Source organism: Doryrhamphus excisus, chromosome 4 (assembly GCF_030265055.1).
Source record: "Doryrhamphus excisus isolate RoL2022-K1 chromosome 4, RoL_Dexc_1.0, whole genome shotgun sequence".
NCBI lineage: Eukaryota > Metazoa > Chordata > Actinopteri > Syngnathiformes > Syngnathidae > Doryrhamphus > Doryrhamphus excisus.
The window spans coordinates 18,974,167-18,994,371 of NC_080469.1; the positions used below are offsets into that span (position 1 = coordinate 18,974,167).

General features: G+C 46.7%; 3 protein-coding genes across 9 annotated transcripts in view; 1 reads left to right on the forward strand and 2 right to left on the reverse strand.

Moving 5' to 3' along the window:
* Positions 1-14: 14 nt before the first annotated feature.
* Positions 15-4,605, reverse strand: vsig10 (V-set and immunoglobulin domain containing 10). 2 transcript variants are annotated; one of them, XM_058069642.1, is made up of 9 exons: positions 4,293-4,599; positions 3,879-4,211; positions 3,281-3,589; positions 2,948-3,217; positions 2,606-2,890; positions 2,395-2,511; positions 2,315-2,327; positions 1,457-1,599; positions 15-1,368 (listed from the first exon to the last, which is right to left on the reverse strand). In XM_058069642.1, the coding sequence occupies exons 1-9, from the start codon at positions 4,339-4,341 to the stop codon at positions 1,280-1,282; spliced, it is 1,608 nt and encodes a 535-aa protein (XP_057925625.1). In that variant the 5' UTR covers positions 4,342-4,599; the 3' UTR covers positions 15-1,279. The 2 variants fall into 2 exon arrangements, with proteins under 2 accessions (XP_057925625.1, XP_057925624.1); XM_058069641.1 differs by having other exon boundaries at positions 2,606-3,217; positions 4,293-4,605.
* Positions 3,950-6,348, forward strand: pebp1 (phosphatidylethanolamine binding protein 1). 2 transcript variants are annotated; one of them, XM_058069695.1, is made up of 4 exons: positions 3,950-4,501; positions 5,669-5,778; positions 5,845-5,945; positions 6,019-6,348. In XM_058069695.1, the coding sequence occupies exons 1-4, from the start codon at positions 4,280-4,282 to the stop codon at positions 6,234-6,236; spliced, it is 651 nt and encodes a 216-aa protein (XP_057925678.1). In that variant the 5' UTR covers positions 3,950-4,279; the 3' UTR covers positions 6,237-6,348. The 2 variants fall into 2 exon arrangements, with proteins under 2 accessions (XP_057925678.1, XP_057925679.1); XM_058069696.1 differs by lacking the exon at positions 3,950-4,501 and adding an exon at positions 5,145-5,376.
* A 175-nt stretch (positions 6,349-6,523) lies between these two features.
* The window catches only part of taok3a (TAO kinase 3a), a 61,420-nt gene continuing 47,738 nt past the window's right edge, over positions 6,524-20,205 (reverse strand). For 3 of the 5 annotated variants that reach the window (XM_058069618.1, XM_058069617.1, XM_058069619.1), the window contains 9 exons: positions 19,111-19,308; positions 17,981-18,106; positions 13,211-13,447; positions 11,889-12,017; positions 11,572-11,775; positions 9,859-10,098; positions 9,575-9,787; positions 8,250-8,432; positions 6,525-7,217 (listed from right to left, as the gene is read on the reverse strand). In XM_058069618.1, the coding sequence (XP_057925601.1) occupies positions 7,056-7,217; positions 8,250-8,432; positions 9,575-9,787; positions 9,859-10,098; positions 11,572-11,775; positions 11,889-12,017; positions 13,211-13,447; positions 17,981-18,106; positions 19,111-19,308 (1,692 nt within the window). In that variant the 3' untranslated portion in view covers positions 6,525-7,055. The other 2 variants (XM_058069616.1, XM_058069620.1) reach the window with 2 other exon arrangements.

Consider the following 20,205-nt stretch of genomic DNA (forward strand, 5'->3'; position numbering starts at 1 on the left):
ACAAATTTAAGAGCTCTTGTATCTGCTGGCCCATTTTATTAAAAATGAAAACAAATATATATATATATACACACTTCTGATAATATAGATTACTTTTAGTATGATTTGACTTTATTATAGTGCATTTTTATAAATGACATCATTGCTTGTTAAAGAAACACTGTACACATTTTAATAGCAAAAGATTATTTACATGTGATGTCATACAGCCACAATAAAACACTAACCCTAACCTACATCAACCCTCATCCATTTGCCCACCAGTCTTAGTCTTTTCAATATACGTATACAATCAACATTCTCTATATATATTTAAAGGGGACCTAAGATGCTCTTCCCGCCTTTATGACCTATAAATGTCGTTAGAATGTTGGTTCAAAATGCTCGCTTTCAGAGGGTGTGGTTAAACTGTTCCTTTGTGATGTCACAGAGGGTGGCCTTCCTTATATGGGCGTGGCTGTAAGATAAACTCTCTATGGCTGTATGTTAAAAGCCCACATCAAGAAAAAAAACTCTGTGCAGAGTTAGCGGCCTCTTTCTATGCACTCGGCAGTGTGACCAATCACAGCGGAGTGGGCGTGCCTGGAGGAGGGCCATTAAAACAGATACGTTTCAGAATGCCACACTCTAAATAAAGCTGTTTCATTCAATCCGCAGCAGTTGACTGATGAATGATCCGCTATCCACCTCAACAACGACTTTGTTGGGCTCGGCTTCTAGTTTAAATGTGAGTATTTAGTCCTCCATGAGAGCAGCGCTACGGTATTGCTTTGGCTTCTAGGATCTTCACACAGTGTTTTGGTATTTTACACCAATCGATGGGGAGTATTTTTCATTTTCATTTTGATCGTAAAGGTTGCCGAGCCCTGAGCTGGTGTCACGGATGCTAGCCAGACTGTTAGCAAGCCTCGCTCCTGCAGCATCAAGAGCTGCACTGAACGCTCGGATGACGGTCTGGGTTTTTTCCCCGACCCCCATAGGAGCGTCCTGGGTTACAGCAGGTCCTCCATGACGACTCCACCAATGGGAGCAACCAGGTTAGTAGCCACCCTGCTATGATGGAAATAATAAGAGACGTTCCTTGGAGCAGTCAATCTTGGTGCTGGCAAGCATCTTAAAAAGGAGCGATTGCGTTGTAGCTTTCATGAAACAGGCCCGGTATACGTCTTGGAATACGTGTAAATGTATCTCAGGTAATTCCATCCTCGTGTGTGAAGCCTGGATGGGTGGAGGGTGGCGGAATAAGAAGGAAGAAGAAGACGTCTTCCTTCACGTTCAACTAAAACGTTACAAGATCCGGAAGCTCCTCTCTTGCTTCGTCTTCTTCTTCCGGCGTCCGGATCGTCATTCCCATGTCCTCTTGCTCACCTGCAGGGGGCGGTACTAGCGATACGTTAGTAAAAACACTAAGATCCCAAATAGACGTGTTTCCTGGGTCTCCAGGTGTGGTGCGTACAGGTTGGGATGTGGTGGATCTGGACCAGGGTGGTGCGACCCGCATCCGTTGGTGGGGGGAGTCGAGGGACGGGTGCCTGGAAGATCTGCTCATCGTCCGAGTCCACCAGGCTCAGCACATCACCGCAGTTGTTGTCCGGGCGCCTGGAGAGATGTGATGAGATGAGGCGACGTCAGAAGGATTTCTCTCAAGACGGGAGCTCCGCTGGAATAGACGCGCTTCACCGAAGTAACAGTGACCCAGGGTGGGGAGGGGCCAAAGACACCTCGGCTGTCCGCCTTCCAGCCCCCCAATGGTGTTTATATGAAAGTCATTTGACTTTTTTGTCAGGTCGGAAATTTGGAATTTGACCTTGAACCAAAAATACCAGAGCATCAAAAACGATGTTCTTCCTTGATATACTTTCTCTCCATAGTTGGCCTGATCTCTGACAACGTTTATGACGGGGACAATAACTGACCAAACCAAAAGAGTGAGTCATTGAGTCAAATGGCTCTTTAGGGGTTCAAATTATTACAATATTGACATTTTTGGTATTTTTTTATGCTTGGTCTACCTCTACATGCGCTTGAAAATACTGCCATGATTACAAGATTGGTTTGGTTGCTGCCGCTGCTGTGTTGTTGCAGTAGTCCCGTTAAGAAATGACCTTTTCCGCTTTCCAGATCATGATTAAACGCCACATGCCGGGAATACGAGCCTGCCTGTGCGCTGTGATGACATGACTTAGCCAAATGTGAACGGGTGTGAGGAAGTGGGCGTGGCATCCCAGCCACGCCAATAGACAACCAACATGAGGGGCTGTCAATCTTCGGGTGTTCCGCTCGTGGATTGGGGGTGTTGGCAAAGTTGACTCACCCAAAGGCTCCTCCTGCAAGACAACACACGGGGGGGAAGTCAGCACGTGTGAGCGCGGCATCACTGCATCAGGAACTCACCCAGGCAGACCCTGTGGCGGTTGGCGTAAACCACCTTGGCCACCACCGCGGCCCAGCCCACGATCAGCGCCGCGATGAACACGCCCACGATGGCGCCCGTGAACGCTGAGGAAGATGCTGTGGGGGTGGAGGGAAAAGGGCGGGGCGGCCGGTTCGTCAGCATTGTATTTCTAAAAAAGGCATGCAGTATATCATGCATTGTCTTCCTCACCTCTCACCGTGAGGTAGACCTCCAGCTCGCGCACGCCCAGCGGGTTCTCGCTGCGGCAGAAGTAGACACCCTCGTCGTCCTTGCTGACGTTGGCGATGGTCAGCCGGTAGGCGGGGCCGTCCTCGAACAGGAAGTACTTGGTGCCGACGACCACCTCCACCTGCTCCAGGCCCCGCCTCCAGGTGGTGGCGGCAGGCGGGACAGACGTGGACTCGGTGCAGGCAAGCGTTACATTGCTCCCCTCCTGAGCCGAGACCAGCGGCTCGCCTTCGGGGTACGGAGGCTCTGTGGGGGGTGGCCAGCAGTTAGTTAGAGGAAACCAAACAACGATGTCGTGCTTACCGAGCAAGAAGGAACAGGAGCGTTCCTGTGCAGGAGCGAGCGCCAGGTGCTGTGCCGTGCACCTGACCGTCTGCCCGCCGGACAGCAGCGAACGGTTCAGCGCCACTGTCAGGCTGTCCGTCACCCCCGAGGCGAAGACGCGCCTGGCACCCTCTTCGCCCCAGCGCAGCGTGGGCGCCGGGTACGACCCAGGCCAGTTGCAGTTGAAGAGCACCTGGGTGCGGTCCTGGGACCGGAGCCATGTGCATTCAGGGTGTCGGTCTGGAACGTCTGGACCACAAGCACGACTTTTAGTCAACACGCCTGACACGCCACCATGCTGCAGAGGCTTACAGTAGACCAGCAGCTGGGCACTCTTGTTGGCCGCCTGGTGGCTGACCGTGTTGTTGGCCGTGCAGCTGTACACCCCCTGGGCGTCGGCCTGGATGTCCTTCAGCCTAAAGTCCAGCCAGGACGCCTCAGCGGTCGACACCAGTGAGCCGTCGCCGGCCGACACCCCTCTGAAGATCCAGGTGAGACGCTGAGACGGGTACGAGGAGGCCGCACAGTGGAAGGAGACCGTGGAGCCGCGGTAGGTGACCAGCGTGCCGTTGGACAGGAGGGTGGCGGGCACGATGGACATGGACATGTTTGCCGGAGCGCCTGGAGGACCACTCTGCTCTTCAGCATCTTTTCTTCTTACAGTGAGACTTTCTTCTCATAGTTGACTTCATTACATTCATTTCATTACGACTGTCGTTTCCGAATATAACAAGTTTTTCCACAACAGTTTTGCTAAAAGTATTAAATGTTATACTACTAAAATGCCATTTTTGGTCCCTCAAAAAAAAAAAAAAATAAAGCGCATTTGCCACATAGTGAGACATGTAGTGTATATGGTGACTTCCCTTGCCTAATAAAGGTCACGTGATGTTAAGTGATGTAAGCTTACTTGCCACCTGCAGCAGGACGCGTGCGTGCCACGTGATGTTACCCGGAAGTTGGGCGGCGCACAGGTAGTCCCCTTCATCCCCTTCCCTCACCCACCGGAAGTCCAGGCTACCGTCCTCCAACAGGTCCAGGCGAGGTCCGGCACGAGTGGGGCTACTTGGGGGGTCCCCGGTGTCTGTCAGGGTCACTCCGAGAGACAACTGCTGTCCATCTTTCGACCACGTGGTTCGTGACGGCGTAACCTGACCGTCGCCGTAACACGGAAGTCGAACGACGTCGCCGGGCGAGGCTGCGATGGTAGACTCGGACGAAGGCTCGTCGGCCCAAACGGGGACTGGAAGGAGGACAGGCCCGAGTTAGTCTAGTTAGACTAGTTAAGGACACGGGACACCTGGTCACGTGATGCCGAAATTACCTGTGGCGCACCAACACAAGCAGAGAAGTTTGACTGTCGTCGTCATCATCGGCCACCATTCGGCTTCATTTCCTGCGGGGGTGGTAGAAAAAGTGTCCCAGTCCGACCAGTCCAACCAGTTTAAGTGCGGGGTCCCACCCAGTCCACCTGAGACACCACGGCGTCCATGTTGCCTTCAGGGTCCTCTGTGTCCGGGGAACCGTGTGACGGTGACAGCTTTTTTTGTTTGTTTGCTCGAACAGATTGAACCGGAACCTTTGAACCACCAGACACACCCTGAATGCACCTTCTTAAAGGCACAGGCACACTGATTTTAAAAATATATAATAATAATAATCCATCGGGAAATTCATTTTTCACACTGCCGTATGTACTCTTTTGCACAACACACATGCAATAATATAGTCCAATGAAAATAGTTTTTTTTTTTACAGTATTTTGTTTAAAAAATGCAGTTCATACTATGCAAAAAATTTAAAATATTCAGCATTACAGACAGTACGAATCTGTGTATACTCGCTAACGATTTGATTTGGCACAAACAAGAAAATATGTATGATATTTTTGATCTATTTATTAATATTTCTAATGTTTTATAACACATTGACATACTGTAATGAAATAGAGACATCTAGCGGCCTTGATCTGCCATTGCTGGTCAGTGGCGTTTGGGTGTAATCAGAGTGGTAATTAGAAAATACATTTTCCGGTCATTTAAAAGGCATAATCCTGTTTATCGGTCACAAGACTAACAAAACTAAAGTGTGAATGTGATAAAACTTCGCAACTATATTTTTACCCATCTTGCAGAAACTTCAATTAATCATGCCGTAAGTAATTTCCGTATTTTCTGCTGGTACCCCGAACGCACCACTTTCAAACGTCTAACTGTTACTATCATATGTGAGACTTGTGCGGAGCTAACAAACCCCGTCCCGTCCAAGCCAACATGCCCGTGGATCTGAACCAGTGGAGAGGCCAGCTGGCCCTGCAGGAGGTGGACGAGAAGCCTGGCCAGCCGCTGACCGTTAAATACGGCTCTGTGGAAATAGACGAGCTGGGCAAAGTGCTCACGCCGACGCAGGTCTGCTAATTCTGATTAGCATAGCCTAGCAAAACCGAGCTCGTAGCATGCTGACGTCGTTAGCATGCATATTATTCCAACACGCTGTCTTTTGTGGTAATTGTGCGTAAATAATGCCAACAACATGTACGGAAACACATTTCACGTATTAGTGCAGCTCACTGTGAACCGCTCTGGAACTAGTGCGGCACAGTTATGCGATATTACACTCTGCAGCGTTTTCACAAACAGCGCCCCCAGTGGACGTGGCTGGTAGGGTTGAGCCTTCAAACAGACTTCACGTGTTTTTTAGGTGAAAAACCGACCCACCAGCATCGAGTGGGAGGGGTGCGACCCCAGCAAACTTTATACTTTGGCCCTGACTGACCCCGACGCCCCCAGCAGGAAGGAACCCAAATTCAGGTGAGTAAAGTGCTGGAAGTAACAGGACTTTTCAGTCTTTTATTCCTCCACTGTGATCATTTAAAGGGAGTGGCATCACTTCCTGGTGGTCAACATGAAGGGGAACGACGTGTCGTCCGGTTGCGTCATGTCTGACTACGTGGGCTCGGGTCCTCCCCAAGGCTCGGGTGAGACAAATGCCACGTCGAGACGACAAACTCTTTCATTATGGCTTAACCATAACCAAACCCCGGCCCGCAGGTCTGCACCGGTACGTGTGGCTGGTCTACCAGCAGTCGGGCGAGCTGTCCTGCAGCGAGCCAGTCCTCACCAACCGCTCAGGCGAGGGGCGTGGCAAGTTTAAGATCTACAGCTTCAGGCAGAACTACAAGCTGGGCGCCCCCGTGGCAGGCACCTGCTACCAGGCCGAATGGGACGACTACGTGCCCAAACTCTACCAGCAGCTCGCTGGAAAGTAAAAAAATATATATTTTCCCCTCTTGGATGGAGGACTTCCGCTTCTTTTGCACTAATACATCTGCTGTGAAAGGGCCACTTCCTGTGACTGACAATAAATGAACGTAACACTTAGGATGGGCTTTTTTTTCTTTCTTTTTAAAGCTTTTAGAGCGTTCAGGTGCAGCCACACCTCATAAATAATCCGTCTATTATAAACTAATTTTACTCATGTGAACACTAATGAAACTTGGTCATAATCACAGGGTCATATTTTTACAATTACAAATATGAGAGTTGTTGAGTGACGGGGAGGACGCTGCAGCCGTTGTGTCATCAGAACTTTATTTACAAATATAATTAAAAACTTTAAAACACTTCCATGCTTTTCTCGGGAGGGGGGGGGGGGTTAAAGTGCATGCAATGGTCATCATCATCGAGCGTGGTTGGTGCTGCTGGGTCGGTAAGAAAGTGTTAAGAAAAATAATCCACTGATGATGGAGTCACGTTTAGCGGGGGGTAAAGACAATCTTCCAACATTTGCATGAGATTTAAAATAGAATATGAAAATACATAAAAGCTCTCCATAAATCCTTCCGTACAAAGTCCCGCCCCCTCCCTGACAGGAAGCCCTTGTGTGCGATGACGTCACATCTTTTCTTCACGTGCTGAAAGTGGTCAGGTGATGTACGTGTCAAAACCAACCAAAACAGGAAGTGACGCTATTTAGCCCCGCCTCCTGTCACCACAAGGGGTCAAAAACGAGGAGGAGGGAACGCCACAACAGGAAGTCATTCGGCGTGGCTGGGGGAGGGGCGCCGGGGTTGAGGTCACTTCCTGTCTCATCTGTAGTCGTCCTTGGCCAGGTCCAGGGCGGCCAGGTTGCCGAAGCCCAGCCGTACGCTCTCCACGTCGAAGGCGTCAATCTCCCGTTCCTGGCGCTCCAGCAGGTGCTTGATGCGATCCGTGCGTTCCTTCTGAAGGGAAACCAGCTCCTCTTCCATCTGCAAACACAGCACAGCCTCAAAGGGGGGGGGGCGGCAGCCATTGCTCCAAAGTAACGACACTACTTCTTCCATCGAGGTCATCAATCATTCACGTCGACGTGAACGACATCTGTCACAGCCATCAGGCGTTTCACTTTGAAGTCTTCTACAAACGTAAAAAGAAGCTCAGCACTCGGCTAACCACATCTACTCAGGACAGAAGCAACTAAACACTTGGTGGTTTTGACCGAAGCAACACCAACTCTTTGGGGCGGGGGGGGGTGTTTTGAGGAAGAACCCCATGTTTGGAATCCAATGTTGCTAGCTAGCACGTTAGCAATAGCACGTGAAATGAAAGATACAAACAAACCCGATGTTGGGGTGGTTGGTTATTAAACCATTCACACTCTAGACTGGGACAATCGCGCCTCCATGAGATGACGTCATCATGTGTGAGGTGCACTTTGCCGGGCGGCCATCGGAGGGCGACAGAATCCACAAGGATGCTTTACCTTCTCCTGAGCGGGAAACAACATGTCTGCTGGCTCTTTGTTGTCGGTGTGCCGTCAGCTAGACGGTTACGTCATCACTCAGCAAGTCTCATTTGGGCACGAGAATGACGCGTTTAAAGACGTCGTGAATAAATGAATGACTAGTATATAACTGTTTTTTTTAAATTGATTTGTGTCTACTTGGGCTGGGAAATGACGTCATAGCACCCCCTGAGGATCACAGCACTTACGTCCAATCAGAATGCTGCGATGGTCACAGCCACCAGGGGGCGGCACATTTTGGTGCAAATCCAAATAAAAGGGATGTTTGGACGTTACAGTGCGCTTGCGGGGGGCACTGACCCCCCCCCCCCCCCCCCCCCCCACACACACACCATCAGTGACTCCAGGATAGGAAATCACAGCAATTATATATACACATACATATACACACAGCATATCCACATATATGGATTTATGTATATCGTATATGTACCATGTATACGATATCGTATTTGCCCGTATGAAAAATGTAAAGAAGTAGGGGGCGTCGCCTGACCTTTTGCTCCAGGTGAGCGCGTCGCAGGGACACCTTCTGCTCCATCTTGTGCTGCTCGCGTTCGTGCTGTGCCTCCGTCTGCATCTTGATCTTGCTCTGGTAGGCGTTGAGCAGCTCCATCTCCTGCTGCAGCTGCTGCCTCAGTGCCTGGCACTCCGCCTCCTGCGCCTCGTCCAGACGCAGCTGGACGGCCACGGACGACAGTGGGACAGCGGGTCACGTCTCCAGACTTCACTTGGATACTTTCTACCGAAATCCCGTCTTTCTTCTATGACTCCGTCAACGACCTCTCGGCAGCTACACGGGAATGTTCCCCGTCACGCTAGCACATCTCGGGCTTGGCACCACGCTACCTCACCAACACGTTCACACTTTCTACCATGCTGGACATGACACCACCTCCATAATACTCACCGCAAAGCGTAACCACGGCAACAGTACTTCAACCCATACTCATCATAGTCGTTATACTACTAATACCACTTCTAGAAATATTTCTCTGGAAAGTATTACTAACCACGCCTTAATGATAAAACCTAAAAATACTGCTACTAATAATAAGAGTAAAAATGAAAGTACCAAAAATATTAGTTCAAAAAAAGAAAACAGTACTCCAAATATAAGTAGAAAATATACTGCTGCAATTACCAATATAACTTCCATCCATCTTCTAGGCTTATCCTCATGAGGGTGGGAGTATGCTGGAGCCTATCCCAGCTGTCTTGGGGAGAGGCGGGGTCCACCCTGGACTGGTGGCCAGCCAATCACAGGGCACATATAGACAAACAACCATTCACACTAACATTCATACCTATGGACAATTTGAGGGGACTAATGAAGGTGGGAGGGGGGAAGGGGGAGGAGCCACACATGGGGAGAACATGCAAACTCCACACAAAGAATCAAACCCAGGCTCTCCTGATTGTGTGGCCTACATGCTAAACACTAGTCCACCGTGCGTCCCCAATACAACTTAATAATACAATAATAATATAAAAGTCATAAAAACATACAAAAACATGACGGTACTACTAAAAATAACAAAAGTATCATGAAAACACAAAAAATATTACATCAAAAAATCTACTAGTACTGCTAAATAGTAAAAACTAAAATACTGTAAAAATGTACTACTATTACAGCCACTACTTGTACCAATAGCAGTAGCACTTGTGATGAAGATGATGAAAAAGTAAATAATAAAGGGTAGGACTGCTAAATACAATATAGAACAGTATAAAATAGCATTAGTACGACTAGTACTACTAGTAGCACTTCATGCGGGAACACGTGCGTACACGGGTACATGTGGGCGCGGCACTCACCGCCTGCGAGGCCATCATCTCGTTGATACTCTGCTCGTAGCGCTCGGCCAAGATGGCGAGCTTGCGGGTCTGCTCGTCCTTGAGGGCCTTGAGCACGACCTTGTGCTCGGCCTTGGGCATCACCTCCATCTGGTGGTGGCGCAGCGCCTTGTACTGCTTGGTCTGCACCTTGCATGTGTCCTGGAACTGCTTCTTGATCTGCAGCTCCAGCACCTGGCGGAGGAGGAGGGGAGCATGAAGGTCCGCCCGCCCGCAATCACTTCCTTTCCCGCGCTAGGTCTCACTTTCAGGTTCTTGGGCTGCTGCCGGAGCTCCAGCACGTGCTTGCGGTGGAGTTCACGTTCGCGGCGGTTGTTGTACTCGATCTGGTTCTCCAGCTCGGTCTGGTGCTGCAGGCGGATCAGGTCCACGCGCAGCTTCTGGAGCGTCCTGAGCTGCCGCTGCTCCAGCTCCCGCGTGGACTCATCCTGGCGGATCAGCGTGGCGTGCTCCATCTCCTTCTGGCTCTTCTTCTTGTTCAGCTCCTGCACACAGTCTTACGTTAAACCGCCATCTTACCAAGTTCCTCCTCCGCCAACCGCCACGCCCGCATCTGTGAGGAGCATCGACATCCCAACAGACCCAAACACACCGTCCACCTTCCATCGCTCTTCTCTTAAAACGCCTTCAATCAATTCTTCTATGCGAACGCCGCCACCGGGTGGCGCAGCACATCCTGTCCCCACATCTACGACGTCCTGGTCACCCTGTCCCCACATCTACGACGTCCTGGTCACCCTGTCCGCACATCTACAACGTCCTGGTCACGCTGTCCCCACATCGACAACTTCCTTGTCACCCTGTCCCCACATCTACGACGTCCTGGTCACCCTGTCCCCACATCTACGACGTCCTGGTCACCCTGTCCCCACATCTACGACGTCCTGGTCACCCTGTCCGCACATCTACAACGTCCTGGTCACGCTGTCCCCACATCGACAACTTCCTTGTCACCCTGTCCCCACATCTACGACGTCCTGGTCACCCTGTCCCCACATCTACGACGTCCTGGTCACCCTGTCCCCACATCTACGACGTCCTGGTCACCCTGTCCCCACATCTACGACGTCCTGGTCACCCTGTCCTCGCATCTACAACGTCCTGGTCACCCTGTCCACACATCTACGACGTCCTGGTCACCCTGTCCCCACATCTACGACAGCCTGGTCATCCTGTCCCCACATCTACGACGTCCTGGTGATCCTGTCCCCACATCTACGACGTCCTGGTCACCCTGTCCGCACATCTACAACGTCCTGGTCACCCTGTCCTCGCATCTACGACGTCCTGGTCACCCTGTCCACACATCTACGACGTCCTTGTCACCGTGCCCCCACATCTATGACGTCCTGGTCACGCTGTCCCCACATCTATGACGTCCTGGTCATCCTGTCCCCACATCGACAACTTCCTTGTCACCCTGTCCCCACATCTACGACGTCCTGGTCATCCTGTCCCCACATCTACAACGTCCTGGTCATCCTGTCCCCACATCTACGACATCCTAGTCATCCTACTTTTGATATTCAACAAAATACAAAAACTACAATTCAACTAAACTGCTAAAATCTATTTGAAGTAAATAAGAATATTAATAACAAAGGTTATTAATATATAGGTATTAATAACAATATTGGAACTGAAAAGAAATCCAGAAATCCATACAGTTTCAATTCAATTCAATGAAATAAAATAAATACCAATCACAATAGATTGGAAAGGAGGTGAAGAAGATCATTTGAATTTGTAGGAACTATAAACGACGTACGAGTAAAACTGGGTGGGTGACGGGCTGTTATGTAACGTAACCATCTCTCGTCGGAGGGACGAAGCTAACTACTTGACTTTGGATTTGAGACAGGGACGAATGTTTGTCTTGATGCTCATCTCGAGAAGGAAGGAAGAATGAGCTCCACAGTTGGAGGTCTTTAGAACCAGCGAGCGTCTGAAGGCATCACCTCTCGGATCTGCTCCTGCTCCAGGTCGTGCCTCTTGATCATGGTCCTGCGCTTGAAGGCGCGGCAGTTCCTGTCGTGGTAGACCCTCTGCTGGGCCAGCAGGTGGGCCTCCTCCTCGGCCTGGGAATGCTGCATGTTCTCCTTGTGCTTGGACAGACGCTCCTGCTTCTCCTTCTTGGGCGTGCTGTGGTCCTCACTCATCTCCTGGCAGGGATTAGTCGCAGTTAACAAGGATGATGATAACCATAGAACAGGAAGAAGAGCTTATTATTGTTGTTGTTGTCTAGGATGTTTGGCTTTCTAGAAAGAAAAACAACCTCCTTCATTTTCTCCTTGCAGAGTTTGTACTGCTTCTTCTGATTGTCCAGAAAGTTGGTCAACTCCTTCTTCTGCTGAGCCACAATCTGCTGCTGAAACTTCTTCTCATCCGTGAACGTGCTCTTCATCTGGAACGTATTATTATTAGTAGTATTAGCGTTAGCGTGGTAGCTTAGCATCATGGGGTCTTTGTACTGTATATACAGTATGTATGTAAATAAATACAGGGCCAGGCAAAATTATCCGACACATTTGTAGGTTAAATAAAAGGCAAATAAAGTAAAGTAACAAAAGTGTTTTTATTTTGGAAAAATACATGTAATGCCATTTTGCTTTGTTTCTTTATAACTGCATTGTTTTTGGTTTCTTTTTTGGTTGCTACCATGAATTGGACTGGTGAGCATGGTGTTATCTTTGTTAATCAAAACGTTTATCAAAACAAAGGAATCTGTAACTGCAACGCAACAAGCATTTCGTTTGCACTTCAATCTCGGTAGACCTGATCCCGTAGCGGCTGGAAATACCATCTATTTCATTTTTTCAACGTAATGAAAACAGAATGGCATTGTATGTACTTTTTGTTTCTTTACTTTATTTGCCTTTTATTTAACCTACAAATGTGTCAGATAATTTTACCTGACCCTGTGTTTCACGAAAATACAATTATATTATTTCAGACAAATACAAATCAAATCAAAGATTTTAACATGAAAAATTAAATTAAAATAACTTTTCTCAAGAAAAATTTAATATTTCAGAAAATAAAAATAGAACTATTATTTCAGAAAAAGAAATAAAATATTTCAAAAAAATAAAATTAGAATATTACAGAAAATATTAAATATTTCAGGAAATAAAAATAAAGTATTACAGAAAAAATATTTCTGAAAAACAGAAATAATTTATTTCAGACAAATAAAAATACAATATTTCAGAAAAATAAACAAAAAAGGATGCAATACTCTGTGTGGTGATAAGTAAAATGCCATTAAAAAGTAAAACGTGAGGAAACAAAAGAGGCAGAAGTGCTGCTGTAGCTGCGAAGACGTTGGAGCTTATTTAAGAGGCAGGCTACACCAGTTAAAAATGAGTTCAAAGTCAAAAAGAGGACATGAAGAAAAGCATTTTTAGAAAATCATTAGCCGATGATCTGGGCTCTAGTATCACATGTTTGCTAATAGTATTGTCACAGTGGTTCAATTAGGAGATACTACTTCTTTCTATACAGTGGTACTATGTTTTCCGTATGCAAATGCCAGTTGGTGAGAGTTTGACCCAGGAACAGACTAATAGTGTTTCGGAACCGGTGTCGGGAGCCCACCTCCTTGTCGCTGTGCACGGCGTGGCGCTTGGCCAGCTTCTCCAGCTCGATGTAGGCGTTGTTGGCTTGCGTCTCCGCCTCCTTCTGCAGCTTGAGGCGGTGCTCATCCATCTCGGCCTTCAGCTTGTTCTCCAGGGCGATCAGCTGCTTCTGGTGCTGCCGCCGCATGCGCTTGTAGCCTGACATCTGCTCGCGGAGCTCGCTCTCCTGCTCGTGCTCATGGATCTGCTTGGTCACCTGTGGGCACGCACACACACGGGTCACACTTTGCCTTGGAGGAGGTCACTACCTGACAGCAATCTTGCTGGATCAGTTGTATTAGCTGTCATGAGCTAGCTTCACATACTACCTTTATTGACCTGGTCCTCCATACACACAGAGAGTCTTCTACTCGGTTTCTTTATGAGTAAACACAATCTAGTCTTCCAGCAGGCCAAAGTGTCTGTCCTTCTAAGACAACTTAGTCTTCAACAACGCTAATGTGGATGTTTAGCCTTCTAGGAACCTAGCAAAGCTAACATAGCTAACATATACTTGTTCGCTAGCACCAGCAAAGTCAATGAAGCTAACGTGTTTCTTAATTGTTTGTTTCAAAAATTCTGACGCAAGCCAACATGTTTGAAAGTTTTAACAAAGCTAACATTAGCCATTTTGGGAACCTAGCATACATGTGTTTTCAGAAACTACACAATCCAGAGACTGTGTGTGTGCGGAAGTCAAAGATCATTTAGAGTCTTTAACAAAGCTAACATACACGTTTTTGCTAACACCAGCAAAGTCAACAAAGCTATACATATCGGAAACTAGCTTACGGGTTTTCATTTCAAGTTTGAATAATAATAACATACATGTTAGCAATGAGGAAAATTTAATCTTCAGGGAACCAAGCATACATACTTTTGTAAACATCAGAGACAATTTGAAGTCTTCAACATAGCTAGCACATGTATTTTCATAAACTAGACAATTCACAGATGAATGTCAGTCCTTTCTAACATGTTTTGAACTAAGATAACATGCTAACATAGCTAACATATCAACGAGGACAGTTCAGTCTTCTAGGAAGCTAGCATACATGTTTTTGGGAACAACAACAACAATTTTGCCGAAGCTAACATGCGTCATGCGAACTTCTGTTGTGGACGTCAAGGACATTTTTAGGTTTTTCACAAAGCTAATGTATAGCTTTATTTTGTTTACCTAATGACGACAATTTACCAGACGTACGTGTTTTCGTTTAAGACGAACTGGAGTGTGTTTTGACAACAAAGTCTTTAAGCTAACATACACATTTTTGCTAACATCAACAAAGTCAGTCAGTTTTTGTTCAAGACAATTCTGAGACCAGCATTTGTGTATTTAAATCAATGTGCATCAAACTAACGTGCATCCTGCTAACTTCTGAGACATCAAAGCTAACGTAAATCTTGTTGAATCAAAGAGGACAATTTAGTCCTCTTTAGTCCACCTTTCTGCAATCATCAAAAGATCATTTAAGTAATCAACAAAGCTAAGGAATGAGATTGGCAAAGCGAACGTACACGTTTAGGACAGCTAGCATCCGTGTTTTTCCAAATATCAAAGACAGTCTTCAACGATGCAAATGTTTGCTAAGCTTCAGTTAGAGGCGGCATGTTTTGTTGCTAACTAAAACAATTCAGAGTCTTCAACAAAGCTAACCTATGCCTTTTTATCAAAACTCAAGACAATGTAGGTGTCGGTGACCACACGGTAGACTTTTCTGTAAACACGGAAGACACTTTTTAGCGTTTGGTCTTCAATAATTCGAAATATTTAAAACATTCAAAAACCTTTTAAGAGGATTAATCATGTCTAACATGCGTCTTTTTGTAAACATGAACAACATTTTAGTCATTGGTAACAAAACATACACGTTTTTAAAAAGACAGCAGACGATTTAGCGTCTTTGACAAAACAACCATTCATGTTTTTGTAAACCATAACGACAATGTGCGTTTCTCATGTACGCCAGAGAAAACTCCAGTCTTTATCACCGCTCATGTATAACGATATACGTACCTACCTATAGTACCCAAAGTGGCATAGAACCGACATTTGTGCTAGCCATAACGACAATATCTAGTCTGTAACACGGCTATGTGCCTCTACAAATTAAAGACAATTTAGGAGTCCGAAAACAAAAAGTAGGTATTTCTGTAAACGCGGAAGAGCCTTGAGGCTCCAACGAGGTTAGCATCTGTCTTTCTGTTAACTTAGCAACAATTTAGTCAGTGACAATAAAACATACCAATTTTTGTATTTTAAAATTTCGACTCTTCAACAAAGCATCAATGTTTTAGTGTACAGCAGAGACAACATGCGCTTTTTTGCTAGCCATAACGACAATATCCAGTCCAACGAGGCTAACGTACGTTTTTCTGCAAACCAAAGACAGCATATTATATATATATATATATATATATATATATATATATATATATATATATATATATATATATATATATATATATATATATATATATATATATATATATATATATATATACAGTCCAACGAGGCTAACGTACGTTTTTCTGCAAACCAAAGACAGCATATTATATATATATATATATGTACATATCATTATAATCATTTATTTCATTTCAATTATAATCATTATATCATAATCTTATATAACTAAATAATAATAATAAACATTGACGAGACCGTTGGGTCTTTTTGAGGCGTTTTTGTTAACATTGATCACATTCTGGAGTCTTTAACGAACCGCCTGCCCATTTAGCAGCCTGGGAGAAACCAGAGTGACTCCATTGCACGGAAAATATTCTCACAGCCAACAAAGTGTAAGCGTGAAGCTGGACGGAAGCCTGAGGAGCAAAACTGGAACTATGAAATTCCAATTCCTGCAGGAGGAACAAAAAGTCCCAAGTGTTTTTCAACAAACGCGCTTTCATTTGACCCCCCCCACCCATCATATGTGATCTACGCCAAGTAAGACCTGCAGAAGGAAGGGGTTGTCTCCATCGTCGTGGAGGAGGTGGTCGTCGCTCCTCATCTTCTCATAACTCCCACCTGCCGAGCGCCTCAGCCCAAACATGACTGCCACTTGAGCTCGGGAAGCTTGCGCTGCATCCTACGCCTGACTCCAGCCCGCCTCGGGTCCAAGGACCACATCACCCCCACCCTCCATGCCTCACCGAGGGTCCCGCATTCATAACCCCGCCCCAGCGGCGGGCTTGTTCGCACCCAGGGCACACAGCCGCAGAGGCCACGTGAGCCGCTAATGGCGGGCAGCCAAGCCCGGCACAGAGCGCCTCTTCTTTAGCGGTGCTAACGCTAAGAGGCGGGCGGCAGGTGGGTCACATGAATACCTCATTGAGAGAGAGGGGGTTTTGGGGGGGTGGGGAATAGAAATAAATAATAAGACATAACATACAGGGATAAGATAAACCTTAGTGGGCATGGAGACAGGTGAACGCCCCCTGACCCCCCCCGATACCCCCACCGCAGCCCCCAGTTTGAAATCAACCCTGAATCAATACCTCTACTGTAACCCCAGCCCTCCATCCTCCTCACTTGTTTCAGCGCCACAAAGGGCCAAGTCAGGTCATGTGATGCGCTCTTTCACCAGCACCCGCATTATGGTGGGAGGGGAGGGGCCAAAGGTCAACCTTTTCCAGCTACAAATATGTGAAAAGTGTCATTTTGGACAGAAGGATGTCCCTATGTCACCCCCCCCCCCAATGTCCACACCTGATGGAGATGGACATGTCCTAATCCTTGATGATCTCTATGTTTAGCTATGTAGGTATGTCTCTCCCTCATGTCCCTGATATCAGGCAGCTATGTCTGTCTCTTGTCATCCTCATGTCCTTGATATCAACTCCCCTCGTCCTCCTGGCATGTTCTCACCACGCAAGCCTGCTCATGTTTCCTGTAATATCCCTGCTAGGTCCTGGTCTATGTCTTACCCTTTTGTCCTCTCATACTAATGTCCCTGATATCAGATAGTTGTCTCAACTCAATGTCTTCCTGCATGTCATGTGTGTTTTTAATATCAACGTGTCCCCTCAAATCCTTGTGACCTCCTTCAAGTGTCCTCCCTGGTGTCCCACATCCTTTATCCTGTCCTCTGTGTACGTTTTATTCTTTTATTGTATTTTTTGGCGTCTTATTTTCTTTCCTCCCGCTTGCTGGGGTCTCCGTCTGTTGTTGTTTGTCTACCTGCCCGTCTGTCGCTTGTCGAGTCGAGGACGAGGAAAGAAAAGATGATGTCATCTCTCTCAGAGCCGGCAGGCAGCGGGAGGGAGGGGGTGGGGGGGTTGTGTGGTTTACACGACGGCGTTACAAAGATGAGACCAGATCCAACCTGAACCCGACCAGGACCAACCTGTGGAACCACCCATCACTCCGTATCGTATTTGCATTAATTCGCTCACAAGATGCCAGGAGGGTCAGGCTGCAAGCCTTCGTCAAGGACAACATGAGGACGGGGGGGGTTAAAGTGATCACGTGAAGGCAGCAGCGCGACTTACTACTGCTTGTTTCTATGACAACAGACCAGCATAGAAAAAGAACAGAGACAAGTGCCCGCCCACCAAGACCCAATATTGAGTCAGATGTGCTGTATTGGGGGGGGGCTTTGAACAAGACAAACAAAACGAGTGGAAAATAACCGACACTCGGTAGTAAGGACAAGCTGAGGCGTGGATAAAGAAAGGGATCCCTACATCTTACAAGTGTAAAAAGAATACAAACACTGGACACAGCCTCCGTGAGACATCTCACCAGGGATGCGGACTTGATGGTGGCAAAGCGTCCCTGGTTCTTGTAGTTCTGGGCCTGGCTGCTCTTGTCAAGGGATATCAGCCTGTGGTCCCTGTGGATGCCGTCGTCCCAGTTGTACTGCTGCTCCTGCCGTCAAAGACGCAAAGGACACATGACGTCCTCCAAGCTTTTCTGACTGAATGATTTCCTGGTGACTGGAATTCTCCTGGAATTCCATTCATCCTGGTAACCTTCTCCTGAGCATTTCCAGTTCATGTACTCTGATAACAACATATGCCTAGGCTTGATACATATACCCCCCCGCGGTCAGACGGTTCATCTTATATTTGGAGTCCTTAGGTCTGTACATGCTAACCACACAAGCCAGGTGGCGCATTGTTATTCATTCTTGGAGTTTGGAAAATAAATCAACATAATACAAAAACAAAATAAAAAGATAGCGGTCGTCTTATATTTGGAGTCTAAAGATTTATATGCATGCAAAGCAGAATGCGGTGCCAAATGTCTCATTTTTACTGCAAAAAGAAGCAGGTCTTGAAAAAGAGGGGTCGTCTTATATTCATAGTGGCCTTATATTTGTGTCAATATTGTACTTTTCCATCCACCTCTTCGACCAAAAATATGCAATAAATGAAAAAGTTGAGCCGCCCAGAAAGTGGCATCAAACGTCTGATTTTTATAGCAGAAAGAGGGGTGGTCTTATATTCATGTCAGTGAATGCTAACGTAATTGTGGTAAATTTTTTTGTGTTGACTTATGAAAAAGGATAAAATGCTAATGTGCTAATGTTAGCATACTATATACAGTATACCAACACACACACATATATATACACACACTGTATATACATCTATATATTGAATCTGTCCCAAATTCATCTATCAAAGGCTTTGTCCACACCTTTTGTCCCTAAAGCAAATGAGAGAGAGTGGGACGTCTTTGTTCTGGAAGAAACTGAACTTGATGCGCCCCAGTGTGGGGATGGTTGTCATGGTTACTGCGGTGGGAGGGGGGCGGTTACTATTACTATGAAGACGGTGTGGGATGGACGTGAGCGCACTCGGAAGTGACTGGCGTTGCCCAAAATAGAGGATCATGTGACTGAAAGGGCCACACGAGGGTGGGGGTACCTTCTTGGCGTGCGGCGAGGAGTTCGGGGTGCCAATGTAGTCCCGGGGGTGCATCACGGTCATGTCGGAGCAGCTGTCGTCCAACACCTCCTGCATGCTGTTGACGCTGCTGCTCCGGCTGCCCGTGCTGAGCGACGTGCTGGGGGCCGAGTGGTTGCTGCCCAGGCTGTTCATCTTGCAGCTGGCCCCCTCGCTGTCCTGCACCGGGACATACACACACTTATTGGGCACGTGGACTAATCCTACCGGCAAGCTCAACCAGACCCTACGCTTACCCTTTCACAAGACCATTGACCAAAAGAACATTCTAGAACAGGGGTCGGGAACCTTTTTGGCTCAGAGAGCCATGAAGGCCAGATATTTTAAAATGTGTATCTGTGAGAGCCATATACATTTTGAATGCAATAAAATGTGTGCATTTTTATGTAAGACCAACAGTTTTAGATATAATGGGCTCTAATTATTTAGACCAGGCACACTACCCCACGCCAATGGGGTGTGGCCAGCATACTTTCGTGAGCAGCGCAGTGTCTAATAATAAATCAAATACTTGCTGCCATTTATGCAACTTCTGCTGCTGCATAGTTTTGAACTGTATTCAGTACACGTATTTCATTCTTTTGGCCATCTTCACCAGAAGGCTTGGTTCTGCAGCTTTAGCTATTTGACTAAAGGAGGAAAGTTTACATTTACATGTTTTTTTGACATCTCAATGACCGAGGTAGACTACAGCATTACCCAGTAATAATCAAGTTTTGGTGTTTGACCTGGAAAATATCATCAGGAAAGATAGATATGGTTGGCCGTATTGCAGCAGAATATAGATGGACGAATTAAAATGCATAAGAAAGTTGTTGATTTTGAATATTATTTTTAACAGTAATTTCTGTGATGGTTTACTTTAAAATGTTAGCAAAAATGCATTTTTATTATGGTAAGAAATGCTTGAGAGCCAGATACAGTCATCAAAAGAGCCCTACCTGGCTCCCGAGCCATAGGTTCCCTACCTCTGTTCTAGAATATCACGGGGGCAAACAAAAGGCTGAACATTAAATTTCTGACTTTATGCTCGTAAATGTTTACTTTTCCTCACAA